This window comes from Anneissia japonica, unplaced genomic scaffold, assembly GCF_011630105.1.
Source record: "Anneissia japonica isolate Jap-2015-1 unplaced genomic scaffold, ASM1163010v1 scaffold2994_len2133135_cov197, whole genome shotgun sequence".
Lineage (NCBI taxonomy): Eukaryota > Metazoa > Echinodermata > Crinoidea > Comatulida > Comatulidae > Anneissia > Anneissia japonica.
The window spans coordinates 469945-496117 of record NW_022728550.1 but is presented as its reverse complement, the minus strand read 5'-3'; the positions used below and the strand labels follow the sequence as shown (position 1 = coordinate 496117).

General features: G+C 32.3%; 1 protein-coding gene across 5 annotated transcripts in view; it reads right to left on the bottom strand.

The window, feature by feature from the left end:
- Positions 1-769: 769 nt before the first annotated feature.
- Positions 770-26173, bottom strand: part of LOC117114321 (activin receptor type-1-like) — a 43885-nt gene continuing 18481 nt past the window's right edge. For 4 of the 5 annotated variants that reach the window (XM_033257963.1, XM_033257967.1, XM_033257966.1 and 1 more), the window contains exons 2-8: positions 18218-18372; positions 12626-12782; positions 11624-11841; positions 7539-7638; positions 4644-5264; positions 3923-4053; positions 770-3285 (exon numbers count right to left, since the gene is read on the bottom strand). In XM_033257963.1, the coding sequence (XP_033113854.1) occupies positions 3148-3285; positions 3923-4053; positions 4644-5264; positions 7539-7638; positions 11624-11841; positions 12626-12782; positions 18218-18372 (1520 nt within the window). In that variant the 3' untranslated portion in view covers positions 770-3147. Of the gene's footprint in view, positions 3286-3922; positions 4054-4643; positions 5265-7538; positions 7639-11623; positions 11842-12625; positions 12783-18217; positions 18373-23002; positions 23034-26173 lie in introns of those variants that run through there. The other variant, XM_033257964.1, reaches the window with a different exon arrangement.

Genomic DNA, 26173 nt, shown 5'->3' with positions numbered 1-26173 from the left:
AGCCCACCCAAGTATAATTTGTACAATAGTGCATGATTTATGCATATTTCTAATGTATTTATTGACAATAAAAAATAAATACCAAAACTGGGAGCAATCTTGTTACATATTCATTTCAGTAGGGGACAGTTTTAATGATGCATAGTAATGATAATTGTTTTCTATATTTCTATGAGTTTATAGTGGACCACCGTTTGGTGTCTATTTAATGTTATTTATGTATCGATTTGAAAAAATATAAAAAAATACTACTGCAAGTTAGGGCACTGAATGTACAGTCATTGGTCTGTGTACAAGTAGGAATACCCTTCATTAAATCCATTCCTGCTTTCCAAAAAATGTAACAGTTATCACTACACGACGTAGCTCTGGGGCAATTAGAAGGCTCTACAACTTGTCGGCGAAGAACCAGCAAAGTCGAATCAAGTTCCACCCTCCTGATTTGCCGGTGACAAATTTTAACCACCGATGAATTATCCGCCAACGTCATTAAACGTCGTCAACGCAGACTCAATAAAATTTTAAAATATTAGCCAAATTATTCATTGTATAAAGAGCTAACCAAACCAATGCATAGGACCTAGCTCAAACGAAAGATTGTTCCATGTATAAACTGTAACTTGTGTGCACATTTGTGCTTGTTTTCAGAAAATTGTTATTGAGAGTCGTGAGCAGCTATTGGTGAACAAAAATGACAACACTCTGTAAAGAAATCAACAATAAATATTTTTGTTTGTACCAACGAGAAAACTAAAAATATACTGAACAATTTTACTGACATTACTTTTTTATTCAAAGTTTTCACTGCCACAAAATTAATATTTAAAAAAGGTACAGAGAAAACTAAAATGCTATAATGTACAATAATATTAATAACAATAATATAATAATAATGCTATAATGTACAATACATTTCTACAAGGTTTTGTAAATCTCATTTTTGTTACTTAATTTATACATTGATTTTAATATGTGGCATGTACCTGAATACACAATGTGTTTTGAAATTAATAGTATCATAATTAAAATACTTCGTTTCATACCTTTTAAAACAAGTAATTTAAACAATATACAATGAGAGTATATCTCAAGACATTATATATAAAGATGTAAGATAAGAATAAAAGGAAAATACTTTGATGCATATTCATGAGATATGATAGTTACTATAGAAACAGTTCCCCCTGCGAGTCACACACAAAGACTTCCTCAAAGATGCAATTAATAAAAAAGAAATATAAAATATGTATGTTTATTCTATTTAATGTAATCAATCTTTCATTAAAAACTATAATTATCAAGGACAAAAAAACTAATGTTCAATAAAATTGAATTCTGATTCAGGTCATGTGACATGCAAGAAGCACACAAATATGGACACCCATATCAAGGTGATGTAGAGGTACAACATCCCAGACACAAACAATGCACACATCTCAAATCATCTTCCAGATGTGAAAACATGAAAAGATCATTCCGACAGATAAGCCTCCAACCTGATCACCTTCAACCTTAAATTTTAGTTTAATATCACTTGTAAGCTGTCTGCGGAGGGATCATAAGTACAATTATTATAGCCATAAGGCTTGGGAACATTAGGCATATGGAAGTCATCACCTTAAACGAGATTTTGCATGACTCAATCCTGTTTTCAAATTCCTTTAACTTATCTGATTTAAAATTGTCATATTTAAGTATAGTTCACTGTGGAAGAGTAAAGAAGAATGTATTTACAGGCTGCATTGAATACCTCTCATCCCTGGCATGCAAAGATGCAAAATACCTACAAAATGTCACAATATTGGAGTTTGGCATTTCTTTCACATAATTTAACATAATATTTGTATATGTACAAAAAAATCAAGGAAAAAAGTATATATATAAAGTTCATCTTGTTTAGAAGAATAATAATTACGGTATTTGACTGTTTTCACCGATAAAATAAAATCTCATGTTTTGAAATCATGATTTAAGCAAATTCTTTTAGCAATCTTTAAATTTATACTTTAGGTATTTTTTTTATGAAAGAATTCACGAGAAGGATGCAATTTATAAATGATTTATAGTAGTATTTATTAAAGAATTAATATTTAATCACTTATGCAGCAATTTTATATGTAGCCAATTTTTAATGGAAGAGTCACTGATATTTAGCCAGGCAGGTCAGTGTGCAGCAAAAGAGATGGGATTACTCTCATGTAAAGCCAAATATGAATATTAAAATAGAGAGACTGACCCTGGTAAATTGACCAAGGCAATCAGCATGAAATACAAATGAAAATATGATAAAAGTTGACTACAAGATAAAACCGAAGAAGCTCAGTCCTCAGACAATATTCTTATACCTGAAAGCTTGAGCATGTTCTCTTAAGTTGCTCTGCCATGTAAAATATTAATTTCACTTAATGGACATTTTATAGTGTACATGGCAACATAGGAAATGCTAATCAATACCTGTAGAACAGGCGTGCCCAAGCATTATAATTAAATTAATCATTTTCGAGAATCAACAATAGTATTTTTATTTTTTCTTTTAAAGAAAAAGTGCATTAGGCTAATAATAGAACTGTATGTGAATCTGTATGAAGACACTGTTGGGACACCATTTAGCACAAATTTGCTTCATCTCAACTTCCTGTACAACAGCTACTATAAGCACTACGTGTGAATTTTGGTCGATGACGTCGGGATCCCTGAATGCAAGTGTCCACTGACAATATAAGTATGATTCTGTCCTGCCCGCATCAAAAAAACCGTCCTGGAGCATAAGCATGTTTGTCATGTTTCGGTCGCGATTAGGACTCCAATCCCCTAGGACCAAGTTCGTCACTAGGGTCACCTCTGCCATTATGTTAATCTCGACACATGCTTCAACCAGATGTGTCAATGCCTGCCCTCAATGTTCACATCAAAGTTTATCATATCTGTGAGTGCAGTGAAGTGTTCACATGTCTGCAAGCAGAAGTTAATGATATTCCTGTGATGCCTACAAATGAGCAGGCAATCTGGCTAGCAGACATTTTCTTGCAACAAAAGAGCTTCCAAACATCTGAAGATATTGTGCTCGCTCGAAACCAAGATTTGCGGAACATCAAAGCTCCCTGCTTCAATCCGGTAACCAATTACTTCACTATTGCCTTCTTCTATTTAGTAGACAATTTTTGACGTTTTTGAACAACACTCAGAAATTTTCATTAGTGTCTTTTTCACTCGAAGTGACGAGTGCCTGGCAGATGCAGTTTGGTACCAGCATTCCTTCATCAGTTTGGCAAGAGATGTGAGTGTCTGTGGGGAGATGGATAAATCATAAAGAAAGTTCAATTTCAAATTGATATCAATATAAGGAATTACAAATTTTAACTTTTTAGAAATTTTTATATTACTCATTTGGGAGAAAAATATGAGGCATTAGACTAATTCTGATTGAATTTTTTTTTCATTAAGCTGTGGTTCCAGAACAAAACTGATAAATGCCAAGACATAACATATGTTACAATTATCACTAAGACGATCATCTCCAGAGATTATCTTGTCTATATTTGTCAACAGAAGCAGTTGAGTGACAGTTCAGATTTTATTTTTACACATTTGCGACGAGACAATGAGGGTCCACCTCTGAGCGAGGGCGCAATAAATTACAAACAAAAACCAGATGAATCTATCTTGTTATGTACGGTAACTAAACCAAATTTTAGGGGAAAAATTCATATAGACCTCTCCATCTTGCTACTTTACAATAAAAATCTTTGTTAATGCAAGCAAATACAACCATTTAAAATTTAACAACTTGCATATGATTTTATTATTCATTTTTATTAATGTTTACATTTCTGAAAGGGCTTGGAAATCATGGTAATAAACCGCCAATTAGTGCAATTAGTGTTAGCAATGAAAATAAGAGGAATGATTGGAAATGACTTACTGGATCTGTGCACCATCTGTTGTGAAGTGTGGGTCGTAACTTCTCTACACAAACCACTTTTCTCATGTATTCAAAACTGGGATCATTTGGCACATATTCATAAAATGGTGGTTTATATTCCTCGCACAAACCTGTGGAAATATTGCAAAGGCATTGAAAGCAACACTGTTAATAAATGCATAAATATAACATAAAATAAAACTTGTTTACTTTTTTTGAAACATGTGCAAATGTTGCATTTGGTGTGTTCGTTTCATAAATCATTTGATCTTATAAAATAATACATCCACAATACTCATTTTTTTTTTCATCATTAATTTTATTTCTTTTATTTCCATGATAAGTATAAAGATGAAACTTTGTTTTCTTGGTTATACATAAGGGTATAAGCAAATTTCATGGTGTGTGGGACTGTCATACTTACATGTATGCGGGTCTGTCAGTGTTTGTAGGTCTGTCAGTGTGTGTAAGACTGTCATTGTGTATGTATCGGTCAGTGTGTGTGGTCTGTCAGTATGTGTGGGTCTGTCAGTGTGTCTGGATCTGTCAGTGTGTGTGGGTTTATCGTGTGTGGGTCTGTCACTGTGTGTGGTTTGTACGTCTCCCTGTTGTTCTCTTTAATATTTTGTAAGAGTATCTGCATACAAATACAAGTAAATGCCTAAGAATAGGACATGCTTGTGTGTTGATGGGTGTGCTCGTCTTTGCTCATCAAACTCACCTCCAATCTCACATCGCCTTCCTACTTCCCATAAAACCATTCCAAAGGCATAGACATCAGCTCTTTTGAAAGACTCAAAGCTTTCCATATTCATTGTCTCATCCAGCATTTCTGGTGACATGTATCTCTTGGTTCCCACCTTATGGTTGGATCCAACATTAATGGTGTCAGAACCTTCTGAGTGTAGTACAGCAAGGCCTAAGTCTGCAATACAACAAGTTAGATTGTCCCTTACTAATATATTCTTTGTTTTAATGTCTCTATGCGCGATGGCCGGCTTTGTCCTATTACACTTGATCTCTGTGTGCAAATGAACCAATCCACTTGAGGCAGACAACAGCAGACGACACATCAATGGAGGGTCTAAAATGTTCCGATTCAAGAAATCATACAGTGAACCTAGCGGATGGTAATGTGTAATCAGCCATAGTTGAGTGCAAGAGTTACGAGACGTCATATCAGATGCGATAAAACCAAGAATATTATCATGCCGCAACAACACTGTGTTATAAATCTCTGTTTCTCGTATCCAAGATTTTTCGTCTCTTGAACTGAATATTTTGACAGCGACACTCTCACCCTGCCATTGTCCTCTCCAGACTTCACCGTATCGTCCTTTACCTGAAAGACGAATTAGATGTGAAATGTTAAGAGCAAAGTATTTATCAATGTTCTCATCATTATGACCTGCAATGACCTTTGGACATTCAGTTTATGTTAGTGACATACATTTAAATTTGTTGGTAATAGTATAATTACCTACAACAAATACATAAAAATTTATTTGATTATCCTGCCAAAGAAAACTCAAATTTCATGACGCTATTGGCTGTCTATTTAATATCCTTCCATCTTCTGAAAAATGTGTCATTCCAAATGCATAGCTATTATATACATTAAACCATCTTCTATTAAATGGTATAAAATATGTAGATGCTGTCATGCAAAAATGTATGTATTGTCATGGAAACAAAGTGTGTTTTCATGGAACCAGCCAATCCAATAACTTATGTAATCATGGCTGATAAATACTATGATTATTCTGGAATCATTTGTTGCTTCGGTAATGATGCATCATGCTTTGGTAACCGAGCATATTGCCCTAGCAACAATCCATGCCGTCATGGTGATAAAGTTCTGTGATCATGTTAAATCCGCAAATGAAATTCCTGAGTATGATCTTTTAATGTGAACAGGCTTATGCAGACTTAGGCTGACCTACGCTAGGCTATATGCTGCTGCATCAGATTTGACAGTTTAAGTGCTAAGTAAAATTACCACTACATAAATCAAGAACTCCTATAGTCTCTACTTGCTTGTATTACAAATGAGTAGAGATAAATAGCATGGAGAATAAGCAACATAAAACTAGAGGTAATCAGTAAATTTATGGATCATCAACTCTCTCTATAACGCAGCATTCACAGTTTTATGTACTAAGTTATTGTATTGACTGATAATGAATGTCATACACTACATATATTTTAATCACTAATTACTAATTGTGCGTAAATATCTTTTGAATATATTCTTTTAAAAATTTCCCTGACATTTTCACATATTGTAAGAAATCAATATCAAATTTCCTTTTCCCCATTTAATCAAAAGCAATAAAAACTTTAAAATGACAAAGCTTGGGAGGGGTGACGGGGGAATTATTGCAATATCATTCACCTGCTTTCTGTTGTTGTATCTTTCTCAATTCCATTACTTTTAAAATCGCATCCTCACTTCTTATATGAAACTTTAGTTGTTTGTTGATTAAATAAACTATTTCAATATTTAATCAGTAAATCCAGTTGTATTGTTTATCACAGAATATTGAATTTTTGACCAGTCACCAAACAACAAAGCTCTATTCAAATCATTGCCAGAAGAGATTTATTAATTATAAATAATAATAATTTCTACAATAATCTTCCTATACATCAATATGACAGTGGTAATACCATAATCCAGGAATACTAATAGAAACTTGACCATAATTTGGAAAATGCTGGCTGAGGATTATTAATGGCAATTAACAACAATAACCAATTTATCAATATGGTATAATTTGACTTCCCCAGATAAAATCTTCTGGTGTATGATAGAGATTATGAGATTGGATTTGTGAGAGTTGTGGGTTATAATTATCTGAGTAACAAGTACCAAAAAAAAACTAAGATTATTAAAAGGGATTTATGAATTATGGATATTCATGCATACATTGGTTTATGAAATTATAGGGAATTTTGTTGGGATGATCCAAATGGATGCTCATGGGGTTTTATAAGATGTAAGATTATAGCAAGAGATTTAGGGTATTATAAGAGATTACAAGATAATCACAAATGATTTATGTGATGAAATAGTGTAGGTGCATGTAGGCCTATAAGGTTTTTGATATGAATAGCAGAAGTGATTTACTGGATGTGTATATCTACATTTTATTTTATTATACATTTTCTAAAGAGATGGGATTATTAAAAATTATTTATGGGATAAGATTACTGCCAACAATTTATAATTTACAAGAAACTGATTTATGAGATGAAAGTATCACAAGTGATTTACAAGACGACTTTATTATAGATTTATGAGATTAATACAAGTAATTTATGAGATGAGATTATCCAAAATTAATGAGATTATTACAATTGATTTGAGATTAGATTATGATTAACTGACTTATGAAACATAATCACAACTGATTTATGATTAATAGTGCAAATGAGGATTATTGTAATCATGTGTTTATGAAATTATCACATGTGATTTATGAGATCATGAGTGAATTATTAATTAGAACTATCAAAACTGATTTGAAGTAAGATTATATCCTCTGATTTATGAGATTATCACATAATAAAATGAGATTTGTGAGATGGATATTCTTGATGTTGTAACACTTACCAACTTGTTCAACTAGAGTAATTTGTCGAGCCACTGTTCTTTGTACCAAGAAAGGCAGACCAGATCCACTCCCTGACGTACATGAATGATCGAACAGGTCCTAGAAAACAGTATAATAACACAAATATTTAATCTCTGTATTTTTGAAACACATACTTACATTGCAATAATGGTTTTCTCCTGTCTTGAGATCTTGTGTGTACAACTAATTCAGATTAACTGAGAGAATATTTAAGTTTTCTTCGCAACTAAAACATGGATAGTACACAATATTTGTTTGCATCTCCCCTAATCAACTTAGAGATGTCAAGATAAGTTCATTGCTCTGATGTGTTAGTGTTATTGAATTTCATAAAGCACAGGTGCTAATATCTCTCAATTTCTTCCATTCGATCTCCAGAGTGTTTGTTCACCCAGGTAACCACAGATTGTACATTCTGTATGTTTTGTCACCAAGTGACGTGAATAGCAATTATGAAATCAAAAGTGACTGTTAGAATGAGAACAAAAGAATTCACACTTTCTTAATATTTCCTGACGTTGTTCCAACATTCATTCATATTCTTTGTTGTCAATAACAACAAGGTACAAAACTATTATTTAGTAGGGGGGCGGACAAACTGCCAAAAGTGATTCTACGTATGTATAGCAATCTGATCATTTCTGGAATGGCAACTTGTGAATTTTAAATTAAGATATAATTAAAATATGTTTTCCCTATTTTTAAATCAATAATATAATTATTATTATTAATAATAAATTTTTCTCCAGCATTTGGTATTATCATTTGTAATGTTAGTATTCTTTTGCACAAACGTCATCATATTGGAGGTTTCTACAAATCCCCCATAGTGTCTTCATGAGGATTCTTAAACAATAGCTAACATCCTTTGTATTCATCCCATGATTGGTTAAAGCATAAGAGGTAATGTGTAGCAAATTTACATATTGAAGCACACACATTTTACTGTATGCACAAATATAATGTTACATGTGGGCCTGGAATTTGCAAGTTCATACAATTCATAACCAAAGCTTAATCACATCAACCTTGGACCCTAGATATCACTGCAAATGCTTACTCTCATCTGACTTACAGTCTTAATTTTAAACACCTGCAAATTAACATTCAGGAGCTTGTAGCATTTCACCATCTAAGATGGATGGGCCCGGTACTCAAGAAAGGCCACAAACAGCTCTCTACATCTATACATTCTTATTAGCCGTAGGCTAAACGACTCTTCATTTAGCCACGCAGCTAATATTCAATCATATTCACAAAGGGATCTGGATAAACATGCTTGAAAATCATCGAGAATCATCACGTAAAGATCAATCTTTTTCCATAAGAAAGTAATATATTTTTTCTAATATCGAATGACAATGAAATGCATTTGGTAAAAACCATTAAAAAAATAGAGATTATCTAATTTTAATGAACATGTGTTAATAATGGTACTTTATAATAATTATATCCATTTTAATAGAAATGATGTTTTGCCCTACTTGACATGTTATCATGCTAAATGCTCAGTACATTCCCAAATACTTGCAAGAAAAAAATTTCGCAATTGATTCGGGTGGGAAAAACATCATTCCTATTAAAATTTCCTGACACAAAAACATAATTGATATACAACTTTAACATTTAATTCAATATAAATATGCATTTGAATATCATAATGTACTATTAATAGATTTATTATTCTTACTTCTAAGTTATTGAATTAATTATTCATATCATTATTTACTAAAATCATGTCACCTTCTTTCATTGCTATGGTAGGTCAAGCTTGCCAGCTGAAGGTCAATAGGTTAGGTCATGACATACTTTGACCTTTGTGAAGGTAGGTCATGCTAGCCAGCTGCAGATAATACTTGCAGATATAAAATTATCAATGAAAGCTCTGGGTCAACAGGTCAGGTCATAACATTTTGTTGACAAGAAGCCATTTTAATTCTTTTGTAACCAAGAAAAAAAGGAAGGTGGCTGCAATCAATAGAGTGTAAAGGGTATTGCAAATAAAGGACATGACGTTACTGGATAAGTCTAGCTTCAAAAACATTATGTTTAAAGCACGCAAGTGTGGTGTGATATTTTTTATCGTAATTTTATCTTACAATAAATGAAGGAAAGAATCAAATAAATGAGGAAGGCACTCAAATTGTAATGACAGCAAAACAGTCAATGATTCATTTAGTCATAAAACAAAAGAAATGGATAAAACTGGGATGCACACTTAAAAAGAAAATGAGAACTTAAACTAACAAAAGGGAAAAGGGAGTGGAATGAAAGTGTATATGATGATGAGCCATGTAACCAAATCTATAAATCTGGGCATTTACAATTGTCAACTGAGTTTCCATTTAATATGTCTTTGAAATTAATTAATTAAAATTCATGGAACAATTTCTCATTCATCCGCCTGTTGGTCATAAAATTTGATGTTAATTATAATGTGTTGAGTAGAGTAAATGCAGGGTTGCTATCAAATGAGTTACTCTTTATTGCAATCTCCACAACCTTGAGTAGCGAGCAGGCATACATGCTCTTGTTGTATGAAACTCTTAATTGTGAATTTTTTCAAAAATAAAATGCCAAAAAGTAAATATATGCCTGAAGTTTCATCAATGAGATATTTTAGTAACTGTAACTGACAGAGTAATTTGTGTTCATCTTGCTTCCTCGGTTACTTCAAACTCGTCATTAAATGTCAGGAGCCTCAGACTCGGTGAGGTCATTCATTTCTCGAGTAATCTCAACTCATTCTTATTCACTACCCGCGTATAGATCTGCTCTTAACGTGACAACGCCAGAAGGGTCTTCGGCTAGTACGATCCATTTATAACTAAATCATGTGTCTCACTGATGACACATAAAAGAGAAAATGCCAGCTTCGACACATAAGAGTAATTTATGCCTTATTTTGACGTTTATAATCACATCAATATCATTTTTGTGTACCTGACAGCGTTAGATTTTTCCTGACGGTCAAATAATTTGAATATTCTAACGGACAGTGTGCAGAGTTCTTGTAATTTATCATTCTTAAGTGAGAATCCGTAATAATTAATTTTCTGGGCAAAAAAAAAAAGGTTGTGGACTTTAGAGTGTTGCTAATATGGCTTGCATTAGATTGGATCCAGTGGCTGTAGCTAGTTTAGCAAACACAATGAAGTACTTTTTTCATTGTAAATCAAATTAAGACACAGTTGAACATGACAGGAACTGCAATGGACAAGTCACAAGGGAACCTAAATGGTTACTAATACACACTGACATATCTTACAAAAACACAGACTGACAATGATTTTAAAAACATCAATTGACAGCAAAAATGAATTTGAAGGATGAAAAATTATCATCATTTTGGCAAATGAATATTTTAATAGAACAAAAGAAAAAGAGTGAAATATGTAAATTTCTTCTGAATGACATCAAATTAAAAAGAGTTTTACTGAGAACTTATGAAAAAGACAAAAAAAAATATTTCATTTGGAGCTTTCATAGTCATAGAATTGAATAATATCCATGTATAAAAATATTTCAATTAAGATTATAGGTCGTTAGATAGTACATTAACGAGTTAACAACAACCTGGCGGGTTATATGTGCACTTAATAGCACATTTCAATTAATAAGTTGTAATTAGGCCACAGACATAGTATAAAGATTTTTCAAGTGAGCACTTGATGAAGATGGATGTGTGACAATGCCTAGCCATTTAAATTTTTTATTTTCATAATATATGTAAGACTTTTTTGAAGTAATGGACCACATAATTTTGGGAGCCTGGTATTTATAATTAACAATAAGCTATAATTATGATGATTAGATAATCATATGATTGTGCACAAACGTACAAAATAGTGTAAACATATTTAAATAATATAAATCGAAATAATTTAATGACCAATCAACCCCCCACCCCCCAAAAAATATGTATGCCTTATAGTATTATGTATGTAGTAGTATAAGTAAAGGTTGAAAATACAAAAAAATACCCATTAATTGTAAAATATATTAAGGTACTCTACAAAAATGAATTAATTTTACCAATGGAAACACTAAGAAGAATAAATACCTTAAGTGTACTGTCCCCGGCCGGCACTGCTCGTAACTCATGGGGGTGTCGGTGGGCCAGTTCAGGGTCCACCATCGATAACTTTTGCATGTGCTGTTTGTGTTTGTGACGGAACAGACACAAGCAAATCAATACAAGACACATAAGAGCTGCAAATGGGCCTAAGATAGAGGTGGCGAGTATTGGAATATTGTACCCTGCCACAGTGCTGTTACCACCTTCAAGAGAAAAAAAAAACAAAAAAAAACAAACATATTTTTAGGGTGATGTAAATCTAAAATAAACATTAAAAATTAAATGAAATTACTTAAATTTGCATAATAAATATTGGAAAGCTAGATACTGTATGCTATAAATTTTATGATACAGATATACTTAAAATGTGAACAGCATTATCATTTTTATTACAGTATAAAAAAAAAATCATCATCATTATTATTATTATTAACCAAGCAAATATGTGAAATTCAGAAACTAAGAATACATGACAGACGATATATCAAATACAGCTTTACTCTGATAAATAGATAAATAGGTGTTAATCCACACACTGTCTTTGAAGATAACCCCGGTGAGTTGCCGTTCAACTACTAATAATACGTCCATGCTGCCTGACACAAACTTAATGGGGCAATCTCAGCACTATACAGGGTAATTTCATCTAGGTTTTTTCTTACTCATTAACATTAAATAGATTCACTCTCCCTACGGTATTATTACTTCCACACACTGACATTACAAATCAGGTGAAAGGATTCAGCTCGCTAATAAGGATGAAAATATTACACTTTTTAGAATATAATCTGAAAATTTGTCAGTATTTCTAACAAATGTTCATTGCATTGATAATCGTTCTTATAAATTCACAATTGCAGGAAATTTAACAACCCAACAATGTACACTAAAAGAAGCATACTGTTATATTATCTTCATAAGGGACTTGTCTAAGTCTAGATTATATTTCTATCACCACATTTAATGTTTGCATCATATATATTTTACCTGAGTTTGATGGTGGAGGGGTCGGTGTAGAGGGCGACGCAAGTGTTAGAGATACATTTGCATTACACATGTTACCCTGACAGCAGTATACACTTATTTCCTTATGTCCTCCTGATTTACAAACAAGTATAGTTTGTGAACTACCATCAAGACATCCCTGAGAAAAGAAATGAAAATATTCAACATTTAGTTCTACAAAAAAATAAAAGACCAACAAACAGAAAAATGTTATTGCAAATTATTTATGCCTTTCAATGTTTATCTCTTAAATCATCCTTAGTGAGTATTTTTTTATTTATTTATTTATTCTCAATATTTTACCAGGGTGGCCCAATCAGTCAAAGAGACTGGTCTCCCTTGGGTCCCTGGGTACAAAATATTTTTAGACAACAAAAACTTAACTAAAAATTTACACATTTACGTACATACAATAAAAGATAATTAATCTTACACTAATGATTAATTTTAATTGCTTTCAATTTTCAAAGCAAGGTTCAAACCCATCAATCCCACTAAAATGGTACTATAGTATATTTACGGTTTCCTTAACCCGCCCCTGTGATGGTGGGCAAGATTTAAAGGTCGTTGAACACGACCTGCCGGAAAGACACGAGGCATTTTTGAAGATGACATAGCTGCCTGCAACTACGTTTCCGTCATGCACTCATAATTAGCGAAGTTTTCCAAACTAAGTTCTTGTCCATTTTGGACTTGTTTCAGTAATTGATCTGCAGATTGAGATTTATACCTTGCAATGTAATATTATGCCACAGTTAATTACGCTATACTGATGCTAGTGCTCCTTAATCATAGAATCACATACACACAGAAAAGAAGAACGAAACACACTAATCGCACTCATTTTTAAGCATCATGTCTCAGAATTCCTCAATTCGTCTAATCATGCACAACCGCTGCCCGTATGACGGTTCAATTCTATGACCTATCTTTGCCGTAACTTCCAAGAGAGGTTTGACCGGAAGAAAACTACATCACAAGTAGAAATACTGTATCATGGAAGATTCACAAGTTCAGCTGGAGCTGCGTGAGCATCCAATCATCCCCTCTCATTTTAAACTGTTGACCTCATCATATAGCATTTACCTAGACAAGACCTTATGGATAACTATTCCCTATTGAGGACTACATCAATTGTGACTATGTGCATTCATAGAACTAAACTACAAATAGTACTTGCTATACTTTATATCTGTCTCTTATACACATCTAGATGTGTATAAGAGACAGGCTTTACTCTGATAAATAGATAAATAGGTGTTAATCCACACACTGTCTTTGAAGATAACCCCGGTGAGTTGCCGTTCAACTACTAATAATACGTCCATGCTGCCTGACACAAACTTAATGGGGCAATCTCAGCACTATACAGGGTAATTTCATCTAGGTTTTTTCTTACTCATTAACTACAGTATTTATTCTGTCTCTTATACACATCTAGATGTGTATAATAGACAGGTACATATATACTCATTAGGAGTACTACCATTTATATCTATGAACTATGTACACTACTTTGTTAATTATTGATCCAAATTCAGAAAATCAATTATTCAACAAATATTAGTACTGGTATGCTATACCGCTATTGGTTATTATCAAGCAATGCATCATTTTAAATGCAATTACTTGATTCATGAAGACAGGCTGCCAATCATTTCTCACTTGTTAACTGCCAATCATCTGTCAATATTATCCATATCTTTGAATAATTAACAAATTTCATTTTGAATTTAGAAGTAATGATTACAACATAAATTCATGTCATAAATATATTTGTCTGTCACAAAAATTCACAGATGTTACAAGACCATGAGGGAATGAGGTCTTGTGTTGATCAGCATGCAATAGTCATAGAACATCCACAGTTGAGCTGGTGTATCAGATACCTATAAAAACATACCAAACCTGGTGCCTGCATTTTGGAACTCTATACTGTTGTTAGCATGGAAGCAGCCTGGTATTTTCCACGCAGGCAGATGCTACGAGCAAGTTTCGCTCCATATCTGTGTCATCTTTTTAAAATTCCTGTATCTTGCTTATATAAATGGATTCTTTTTCCGGTCGTGTCTTTTTGATGCCGAGTAGACATCTGTCTCATCCGTGTATAAATTTTAATTGTTATTGTTTAGCGATTCATTTTTCAACACAGTTTCCTGTTGACCCTCTTAAACATTAATATAACAGTACATTTCAAAGGACGCTAAGAACATCTGCACTACAACAATAGAGTTCAAAATTGGTTCAAGAATGCAGTTACTAACAAATCAATTTCAATTCAATTCATAGGGTTAAAAAATTAATATATAATTTTAAATACAAATTTGTCAAATGGTAACAATTTTACCTTTAAATGAAGTCCACTGACAATATTACAACATGCAATGACTTACCGAAATTTTTATACGAGAGCATGAAATCAGAATTACCATTACCATTACTCCTACTCTTTATTCTGCTCTACTTATAAATCTCCATGATGTATTACTTGAAAATAAATCTAAGAAGTCATTTAAGATTAATATTTTCCAAGAATGATAAAACGAGGAAATAAAAGGTTCTCGGTTGAAAGAGACATTTGGAATAATTTCTAAATAATTCATTTTTACGGTTTGCTACCTTCCGATAAAGAGACAAGAATAGAATATATGACCAACTGACAAAATAAAAAAAGACTTAGAACTGTGCCACCTGACAAAATAAGATGAAGGATGAAGCTAAAGATAATAGAATGAAAAGGAGATAAATGACAATACTTGGCCTATTGCTCACATTCTCTTAGTTGTTAGTCTAAGACTAAATTACATAGAAATTCCTATGATGTTGAACAAATGGCAATAATGTTGATATTATTGATTTCTCAAATGGTTTAAATATGAAGTGCTGTAATAATGACATAGAAAAAAAATCAAAGTAGTACTACAGTATTTATTCGCATAAATGCCCCACCTTGAATAAATACCCCCTCGAATAAAGGCCCTCCAGAGCCTCATTTGGAATAAACGCTCCCTCGAATAAACGCCCTGTTGTTTATTTCGTTTCTACAATAAACGCCCCCTAAACGACAATCCTTCTCAACAATAAACGTTTTTAGAAGGTATATATCCAAAACTCCCATACACTTTCCATCTTTAACTTACTTTTAAATGTTGCTTAAATAAAATAAACAAACTTCAGAATAATATTGAATATAAAATGTTGTAGTCTTCTGATTATCATCACGACATCATAAACCAATTGTTAATCTTGTTTTCAAAACAGGATCATCAAACAATCAATCTTAAAAAGATGCTTTCGAATTAAAATATTAATAATAATGCTTTCAGAAAAGTAAATGAGAAACATACATTTATAGTTTAAAAACACATAAAGCTAAGGTAATGAAATTGAGAAGAAAATTCTCATCGCATTTCAGTAATCATTTCAAAATTTCACACAAATTAGAAACTACCGCAAAGGAAGAATAATTTTATGTTCAGTGCCAGGTAAGACATTGACACTATTTCGTCTCAATCACAATCCTACAAATGTTTTATAACACTTTCGTACAATTTAATGAGCGGGTCGTAAGACTGCTATAGCGTGCAATTTGATGAGCTAAGCAATCTAGTCTAAGATGAAATCACTACTAGGTCGTGGACATCAGTCTTCTTGAAAGTATTTGCGTTTCACAGATTCATTTCTTCTTGCAATTCAAAGACGTAAATCTGGTTTAAAGTGTTGCGTCCTCTGAGAGTTAGCTAGAAAGAAAATCATGCAACGACTGTATCATGTGACACAGGTTATACAAGCTTAGACAGATATCCGATGAAGCAATTCGGAATTGTTTCTCCAAAGAGTACTAACTTTGATTTTATTTTTTTGAATAATATTTTCTTAAAATATTCTTTTTATTACCACCATATAAGGCAGAACTGTGCACTTGCTGCAGGTCATAAATATTCAAAAAGTAAAATAGAGTTAAAAAAGTAGACTTACAGTAACTTATAAGTAGTATGAAAGATAACAACAATTTCAATATGAAAAAATATATTGTGTAAATTTTATAAATTTACTAATTACATGATGACTAATTAATTCATGACTCAGCTACTACAAGAAGTTGTAGTTGTGCTGGTTGTCCACTACTTCAGGTCTTAGGCTGCTGGTAATGCTGACAATTACAAGGCATTGACTGACAAGGCATCCACTAAGGCCAAAACAAAAACTTACTGTGTTGGCCACGCCCGACCGACCCAAATTTTACGAAATTCAGGGTCGGCATATTAGTTTTTTTGTTTTTTTTGGTTTTTTTTTGCGACAACAAACAATATTTTTTTATGAGCAAATAAGGCTGGAATAGCCTTCACAAGTTTTCCTGCCAATCTACCCATTTTTGGATTTTCTCTAAATGTGGCCAACATAAATTTTAAATTTTTTTTTGGCCTAATACTAGTACAAGCCTCCTGCCTTTGAGGTTTCTATTCTGAGGCAACTAAATTTCTCTTACTACTTGCCCTAGACAAGTCATTTAACAAAATTTTACTTATGCTTAGATTGTGATTTTGTTAATTTATCAGAGAAATTACTATACTTCACATAAAAAAAATGCAGTAATTATATTGAGTAACTCCACATATTCATTACAGGTACATGACATTTGAAAATCACAATACTAAAGCAAGAAGCTAGTCGCATTTAAAAACCTTAATATTAAAACAATGAGTGTTCTTCTCATCAATCATAAGAAGTATGTTGAATGTGTCTTAGCTACTTGAAAGCATTTTCAATTTTAGCAAATGGATTAAAACTCAATAGGCACTTGAAATGCATGCAAGGCTTGTGTTTCATTCAAATTGAAAGCACATCCAAACTAGGAGAGGAGACTTTTAGCCAAGGCCTTGGTGACGTAGTCTCTGCAAAGTACTCTTTAAAATGTAGTGGAATGCAGTCTGAAAGCCACAGCTTGTCAAGTAGGCTTCATTTAAAAACGTTCTGATACTAGGCCCATATACAAGGAGGCCTTAGGAAGTTGCTTCCCGTAAAAATTAACCACGAAAAATCTCTCACCTAATACCACATTCAGCATGCAGCACTCTCACTCAGCAATTCTACCAATTTGAAAATCATACTGTTCAATTTATACAGATTAAAAGCTTTTCAAGCAGTTTTGGCAGCTACTGTTTTCAAGACAATTCGTAAACGTCAGAGTAATTAACATAACGGTAACAAACAAAGTATCCTTCAATTTACAGTTCACAAATGGAGAGTTTTGAGTCAACACTCATTTTTACTGTGTCTTCTATGTTCAATTTAATCACTCTCGACAGTAAAGAAGAATCCGTTTTCAGGATGCATTTGAATTTATCTTAGTTACGAATTCATTAAAGTGATTGTGACGTTCTTAGAAGCTGCGGTATGTCTACTTATTAATCAAGTCTGTTTAGCTTTTGCATAGCGCATACAGCCGAAAAAACTACTTAATTTTCATGAAAGTTATATTTGTCTGTTGAATATTATCATTCTAAGAAACTATTCTCTGTGTTTCAAGGCACAATGTGTTTGTTGATATGATAAACTGATTACAAGTCTTACCCTCCTTTCTACAATCTCTCCATTGGTGTTTTTTTGCAGAGATACAAAACATTTCCCTGTTGTGAGGCATATCTGCGTGTCAGCGCACAATTCGTCACAATCGCACCCAAACTTCGCAATAGCTGTCATATTTGCCTCAGGTTTTTGATTTTGAGCTATAAAGAGAAGAAAAATTATATTTAACAAATTTATCTTTTTGATCAATCTTTTTTTCATAAATGTTTTAATTACGTCACATTGACAGTGTATTTTGTGAATGTATTTATAGTAAATAAGATATCCATACATAAGTCCCATTTCAAAAGTGAAACGCAACTCATGTCATCGAAGTACCACATGACATTATTCTGGAATACCATACAGAAATAGAAAAATAATTCTACAATTACAGTACAACAAAAAATATGATATCACCACAGCCGATACCTCACAGGTGACTTCCTCAATTCACCATAAACACTCCGTGTGTCCATGGCAACAGAGGGATTTGAGAAACCTACCAGATGCATCACTTCTAAGTTCTACTCTTCTTTCCTTCCCTGACACACTTCCAAGATTCAAATTCCAAAGAAAATATAAACATGAAAATAGGAATGCATGTTTTTAGGAATCTTTCATTCTCATCTAACAGCAAGTTGCCAATTATAGGAAGATATTAACTCTCAATGCTCTATTGTACAAATCATGTTTTATTTATTATGAAGGACATGAAGTATTAATTCAGAAAATATCTTAGACTAGTAGGCTTTGAAGTCACTAGTAGTATTGGAAGGAGAGTACCATAATATAAATGCTACACAACAACTTGAATGTAATTGGGAAATTTATAAACAGAACATTAATTCATTATCATCTGTATAGGAATGATGTATAGGGTTATATAAATCTAATTTGTGACTTGAGTTATTAAACAACAAGCACTGCTGTGTCATTTATGAGTCCCATGGATAATTTGTATCCCAAATGTTTTCCAGTCTTGTTCCCTTTTCTAACCAGATGTGTCTAGTATTTCCATCATCAGCGTCATTAACCACAAAATACAACCATGTTTATGAGTTGTCAAACTGGAGGAGGACATCAAAGGTGAACCACATTCACCATTGATACAATCAATTTGAGGATAACAATGATTGTAGACATGCCCTCTGTAGTCAACCTCTTTAACACTTAAGAATTACATTTTAAAAAATACTTAATTTTAGTTAAATGTAAATTCATACCATATTTTACAACAAAGGAAAACAAATTAGACATGAGTTACTTGTCAAGAATCAATTAATTTAAATTAATAATTATAGAAATTACTGTACCTCTCAATTTGTAAGTTCTTGCAATTTTAAGTGGATATGAAATACTAAGACCCACTAAAAAAAAAAACAAACATTAGTTTACCACCCTCACGCGCATGTCTTTTATGGTAAAAAAAACCAAAAAAAATTGTTTTTGTTTTTAATTTATTTTTTTTTATTTAAAAAAATTAAATACAGTAGTTACTAGATATTGTTTGTATTTATTATCCTTATCATGTTTTACTTTGAATATCAATGCACCAGCAAACAACTCAAGGGTGAAATTTGGCTTTAGCAAAAAAAAGAAAGCCTCCCTTCCTGCTTCATCCCTTTCCAGCCTAGATAGGGTGATAAACTAATAATATTTTACTACTGACTACAGTACCTCTATATAATAGAATTGCTTTACTTTGCATCATGTTCCACAGAGTAAAGCTCTACATACAAACAAAGCTTTTGGAATATAAGGATATCATCCTTGAAAAGCATGCAAGCAAATAATACCAAAAGTAACTGGAAGGACAGACAAGGAAAAAAAAACCACAACAATAAAACAATAAAATACAGACATTTGATCAAAGAACAGGATGACTAGCAAAAACATGGTACCACTTCAACAAGCACTCCGGACAAAATCCTCTGACAAATAAACCTAAAGTTAGTTAAATGTGCTAACATAGTATTTATGACAGGCAAAACAATATGGAGGAGTTCATGGGATGATTATAAAAAAAAGGTGTTTTTCACTTGCAATGAAACTTTTATATTTGAATGTTTTCAGATTAAATTAACCTTCTCTACTAAGCTGGCTTTGTAAATATAACTAAACGCCATTTAATATAGTGTAGTGAAAACATAAAGAATAGATGTCTTCTATTATAAATATTCAAATAATTTTTTTTAATTAGCATCCTGTTTTTGGTTTTAAAGCATCATATTATAACTAATCAACTTTGCTGTTAAATAAACAGTAAAACAAAGAAAAAAAAAACTACTGTATTTGAAACCATAAAATTAAATTCTACCAGTATACTCCGACTGAAGAAGACCTTTTTTTTCAATTGAATCCACATTTTAATTAAAGAAAAATTCAATACCCAGAAAGATTATAATTAAAACCCATATTAATAATTTATGCACATTAAACATTCAACAAGCCCTTACATTTGCCGACAAAAGATTAATTCATCGCATGTACTCTCCACTGTAACAACTAATATTGAATGTGTTGTGAATAAAATTATGAGTAATCAGTGAGATGAGCCGAGATGATACTTAACTGATGAATAAGCAGGTAATACTGTACATGTATATATTTTTAGAATAAAAAACATAGTAGAATTCTTAATATTATAATAAATGCTGAATTCAATCTCGCAACTTACAGACTAATGTGAAATGCAAATTTTGTGTTGTTTCCGGTGAGGATGAAGAGGCAGCAAACCATTCATAGGATAAAAATAATCGGAGACAGAACGTCCAGATAACAACGCTGTGCTAGGCTTTGACATTCATACACTTTATGTCTCTAGACAATTTTGATGTAAAGGGATCAGGAGTAGTTAATTTCAGATCCAATGTTCAGTCATGATTTACTATGTAGGCTGGACAATATAAATGGCAGGCATTGGAGCACCCTTCAAGCTTACTAAAATATGGACCATCTCTAGCTTGGTTTAAACAAATCCAGTGGCTGGCCAAATCAAGAGTAGTTAGTTTAGTAGTGTAAACGAATCCTGGTGTTTACTTTAAATTAAAATCTTTGCAAATGATGGCAAATATAACCAAACATATAAATTGAAATCTATGTACCATTGTTTGAGATTTTCAATAATACATATCTTTGGAATACTAACAAAAATTTAAACACTGATGTCAGCACCTGTTTGGTACGATTACAGTACCGTACTGGAAAATGCAAAGCTTCCAACCCTCCCGATTCGATCGGGAGTCTCCCGAATTTACATGTTATCTCCCGGTCTCCCGAATTTGTTCAAGTTCACCCAAATTTCAAAAACTAGGACTAGGCTAGGCCTAGATATGTTGTACTTACCGTACAACCACGAATTTTAACGTACGGCCCGTAATAAAACATGGGATTCGCACAGTAAAATAGATAAAATTAATTAATAGGCCACATGAGTAAAAATGATAGGTACCTTATAAATTATGTTCATGACTCAATTTTAACGTTGAGGGCACTTTTCACTAATTGGTGGGAATGGGGGCGCCCTTCACAAATTCTCCTGTCTCCCGATTTTTTAGGTCTAGAAGGTTGGAATGTCTGAAAATGGGTGCTTTATGGATAGTAGGTTTGCATTTGAAGGCATTCCATTTACATAAAACATGTTACATCAAACGCATCATATCAGCTGTTTTGAGAACTAACACCTCAGACACTACAGTGCCAACATTATCGATGTTAGCTTGAAAACGACATGAATTGTGGGCCTATAATCTTCTTTAAGGGGACAAACTAAAATTGTGATCTCAATTTATTCTTCCCACCTCTTGAAAGGAAGGGTGCTGATCCTATTATAAAACAAATAATACTATTTGATAAGCACAATGATTTGTTCACACTCAAACACCGGCTGCTAACTGATGAATTTCACACTCTTTTCTATTCTTATTCGCATCCAACAGCGCATTGAGAGCCAACTGTTTACAGAATGAAAATACAAAACTCCGAAACATAGGACGAAAAACACATTCCTTTATAATAATACAAACTGGGAATAATACTACATTACTTTGTTAAAACCTGTTTATATTAATAAGATAATCATACTAAAAAGTATTCAATCTTATGTAAGAAAACTTATTTAAAACAATTTAACTGCTCAATAAGTTGACAATGAAGGCAAAAAAGTAAGAACCGCTGCCAAACCGAATCTTCAGAGTACTGTACAGTTCCATTGTGCCATTAACTGAGATAATCCGCTCTGGTTTCAAAGAGTAGTTGGCCGTCTACAATACAAACAGCAATAATATGGTATGTGTGCATATAATTTACAAACACAAGGAACAAATAAATGAAATAAATCTTGAGGATGTGTAAAATACAATTTATGCCTATTCTGGAAATAAAATGTGTCTCAAAATTAAGCATCGCGGTTGAATACGTCACATCTGTTGCGGTTGTTATTACATACTGCAGACTCACGCTTTGCAGAACATTGCCATATAAAACTCGATCAAATAACCATCACGAATACACGGAGATACGGTGGATGTCTTAATCAATATCTTGTGTATGTTATTCCAAGCATACAGCAAATCATGTACACCACTCAAGTTATATTGAGCAAATTGTAAAAATGAACATTACACCAATATTTATAAAGCATTACAGATGAAATGAAATATTAGATCCATAACTGTGCCTATTTCTTTGATTTTTTTCTTGTGATGGCAGATCCAATAGGCATTAAAATGGAAAGCTTATCGTTCAACATGGATCTTATATCTTTAACTTATTAGGAGTAGAACTTACCTGAAACTAAAAACATCCTTTATTAGGCTTATCCTACCCAATACAAACATTAAAGAGCTGTCATATCTTCCTTGCTGAGTGTGCATTCATTATATAAATGGACTACGCAGGCAATTCACGAGTGAAATATGGAGCTTGCAATAGAGCATCAATCATGTAATATGGGAGAGACTGCCTTCATTGTGTGCAAAAGCTAACTTCTAAATGACTGTGTAATATTTCAATTGTTATAGGGCATATCTAGTGGGAGCAATTACGGAAAATGCTCATAATTGGCAACAAAATGAACGATAAGGGAGTGAAAAGTATTGAAATGCATGGCAGGTGATAAAACAGCTAGTAGCCAGTTGGTGTCATGTGACCATTCTCATTAAATTTACTTTACATGCATCAAAATATACAGAATAATTGATATCATTCAATGTTAAAGGACACAACATACTTTTGTGAAAGATGAACATTAAGATAAGATGAACTGATGATGATGTTTATAAAGTCAGTTAATGACAATGTAGATGATAATGCTGATGACAATGCTTATTATTTATTTATTTATTCAACTTTCTTTTATGAGGGTAGCTCTTACAGCGATGCTGACTCAAAGAGGCCCTCATTAACAAATACAAAACATACAGTAAAACAAAACAAATACAGTAATACATGTAAAATATATAAAGCACAATTATAAAATAGATTTTTATTAACGTTGGTAATATCGACAAATTTTGATGACAACACTGTTGATGATGATCAGAAGAATTTTCTACTAATTATGATATACCCATCACATAAGTGAAATGAGATGTACCAAAACACGCGATGGCCACATACCAAATATGGTGTACTAGTTAGCCATATATGTGTAACCATTACACAACAACTCTGAGTGAAATGCAATGTACTGTAGCAATACACACAATGGCCACATACCCATAGCTTTATATGACAACTACTGACCGTTGTACTGTAAACGTGTGATAGTGACATTTTAAGATAATGTGCACATTGATTAACAGTTAGATAAAACGATTAACAATGGCAATGTGAAGAAATGTGTACATTTATTGCCTACAGTAGATACTAAGTCTATAAACCAAATATGCATTATAATTAGCTCAGGTTTGGAGAGTAATTATTCATCATAAATTCAAAATAATATTACAAATTATTCAATAAATAAAAATTGTTTAAATATCTAGTACAATTTTAAAAGTACAGAAGTTAAATATTCATTCTGTAGGTGGCAGGTTTTCCACTTTTGGATGAGAATTTAATAAATAAGTACATTTCAATTACGGTATCAGATTGGCCATATAAATCTGAAAAATAGTTATACTGTAGAAAGTATATTATACTACAATTAACAACTTGCAAATATGTGATTTGATTGGTCAAATGTTGAAATAAAAATTTTAATTTATATAATTTTTGGGTTGTCATAGATTTTTTGTAGTTAACTGGTTCAACTTGAAAATTTACATGGTACAATTTTCTATAGGACGAATGGCACATTAATGATTTTTTTTACTTAGTTTCAAGACATCAATGAATAAATTAATTCATGAGATTTGTGTGTTAAGCGAATTGGTCAAAATTTTGCTGCCGTAAATTTATACAAGACAGAGAAATAAATGACTACATTAGTAAATGCTACTCTGAAAAATGAAAATTGAGGCCATAATTGATTAAAATTCAAATTAATTTAAATAAGTTAAATTACCACAGATAAATTTCTTTGAAAAAAATATTTTTTTAAATTCTTTTTTCAGTTTTATCTTTCAAGATTAGATTGATATACTTTTATGTTGAGTAGTACAGTAGTTTAATCACAGCTCAACTTTAACAACAAATGGAATTAGTTCAAATATTTTATTTTTAGAAAGTTAAATGGTAAAAAGATCCTACCAAATAATGTTTAGAATAAATTGAACAAATAAGCATCACAGGCAACAGAGACTCAAGAAAAATAAAACTAATCAGACACTTGTGTAGGCTTCTGCTTTGAAAAAAAGGATACTAATGACACAGTATGTAAAACGTAAGGCAACATCAATAGCAAGATCATTACATTTATGCTGCTTGTATCAATTGTGTAATCATAAGAAAAATAAACCCTCCTGTAGACAAAATGCTTCTTTTTACCATATGCTATTTAGATTTATCTAAGCTCTATGCCTTTGAACTTGAGCACCGTCTTTGTTCACTATTTCTATGGGATGATCTGCAACAAATTGTCTGAACGACAAAGAAATGGTTGAATCCATTTAGGAAGCCTGTGTTATTCCACCACTAATCCATACTCCTTAAGACAGCGCATATGGAGAGCTTCTGACAACCAACAGGCAATTTCTACCTTTCCAAAGCTATAATTTAGTAGATGCTTAGTTTCTGTTTGATCGGTAGAGGTATGTCCTGATTGTTGAGACCTCTAGGGAGATGGATCATTAGATGTTTGTAAGATATCGTTGTATAAATTTGATGACAGATATAAATTTGCTGTAATCAATGAGGACCATGGGAAGGGTAGATGCAAAGATGTGAAGACGAATTCAAAATTTACGAGATGAATGATGGATATATCTGAAGACAAAGAATCAACAACAGGGCATTCCCCAAGTACTAATTAATACACATTTAAGATAAAATTACAAAAACATTTATTAATTATGACAAGATAATTGAATTGGAAAAGTATCTAGAATTTTAAACGTAACACAAGTATATTTCAAAAATTTGTTTAACTATACATTTTTTACTTTTTAAAATGATCACACACAATAAATTACAGCACAAATTAGTTTTCTATGAACCTGAGGTGACTTTGTGGCAAAAAAATATCAAACAAATATCATCAGAAGTACAAAATAAAATTAATATATCTTTTTAATCAACACTTTTTAAATTTTAAAATTGTTTTTCTTATTTCTCTACTACTAAATGTGCAAAGAAATTCTCAGAACGAAAAGAGAATTTTAAGGAGAGTTTGATGTGAGAAAATTGAATACAAGAGGTAATACACACAGATATAGCTTTCTAATGATATATCAACATATTGGATGTGAACTGAAATCTAAGTTGCAAGGAATTTATTGGCAATTAGGGAACACGTAAGTAATAGAAGGAGGTACTTAATGAGTGCAGAATGCCTGGACTTGGAAAAACATGAAAATC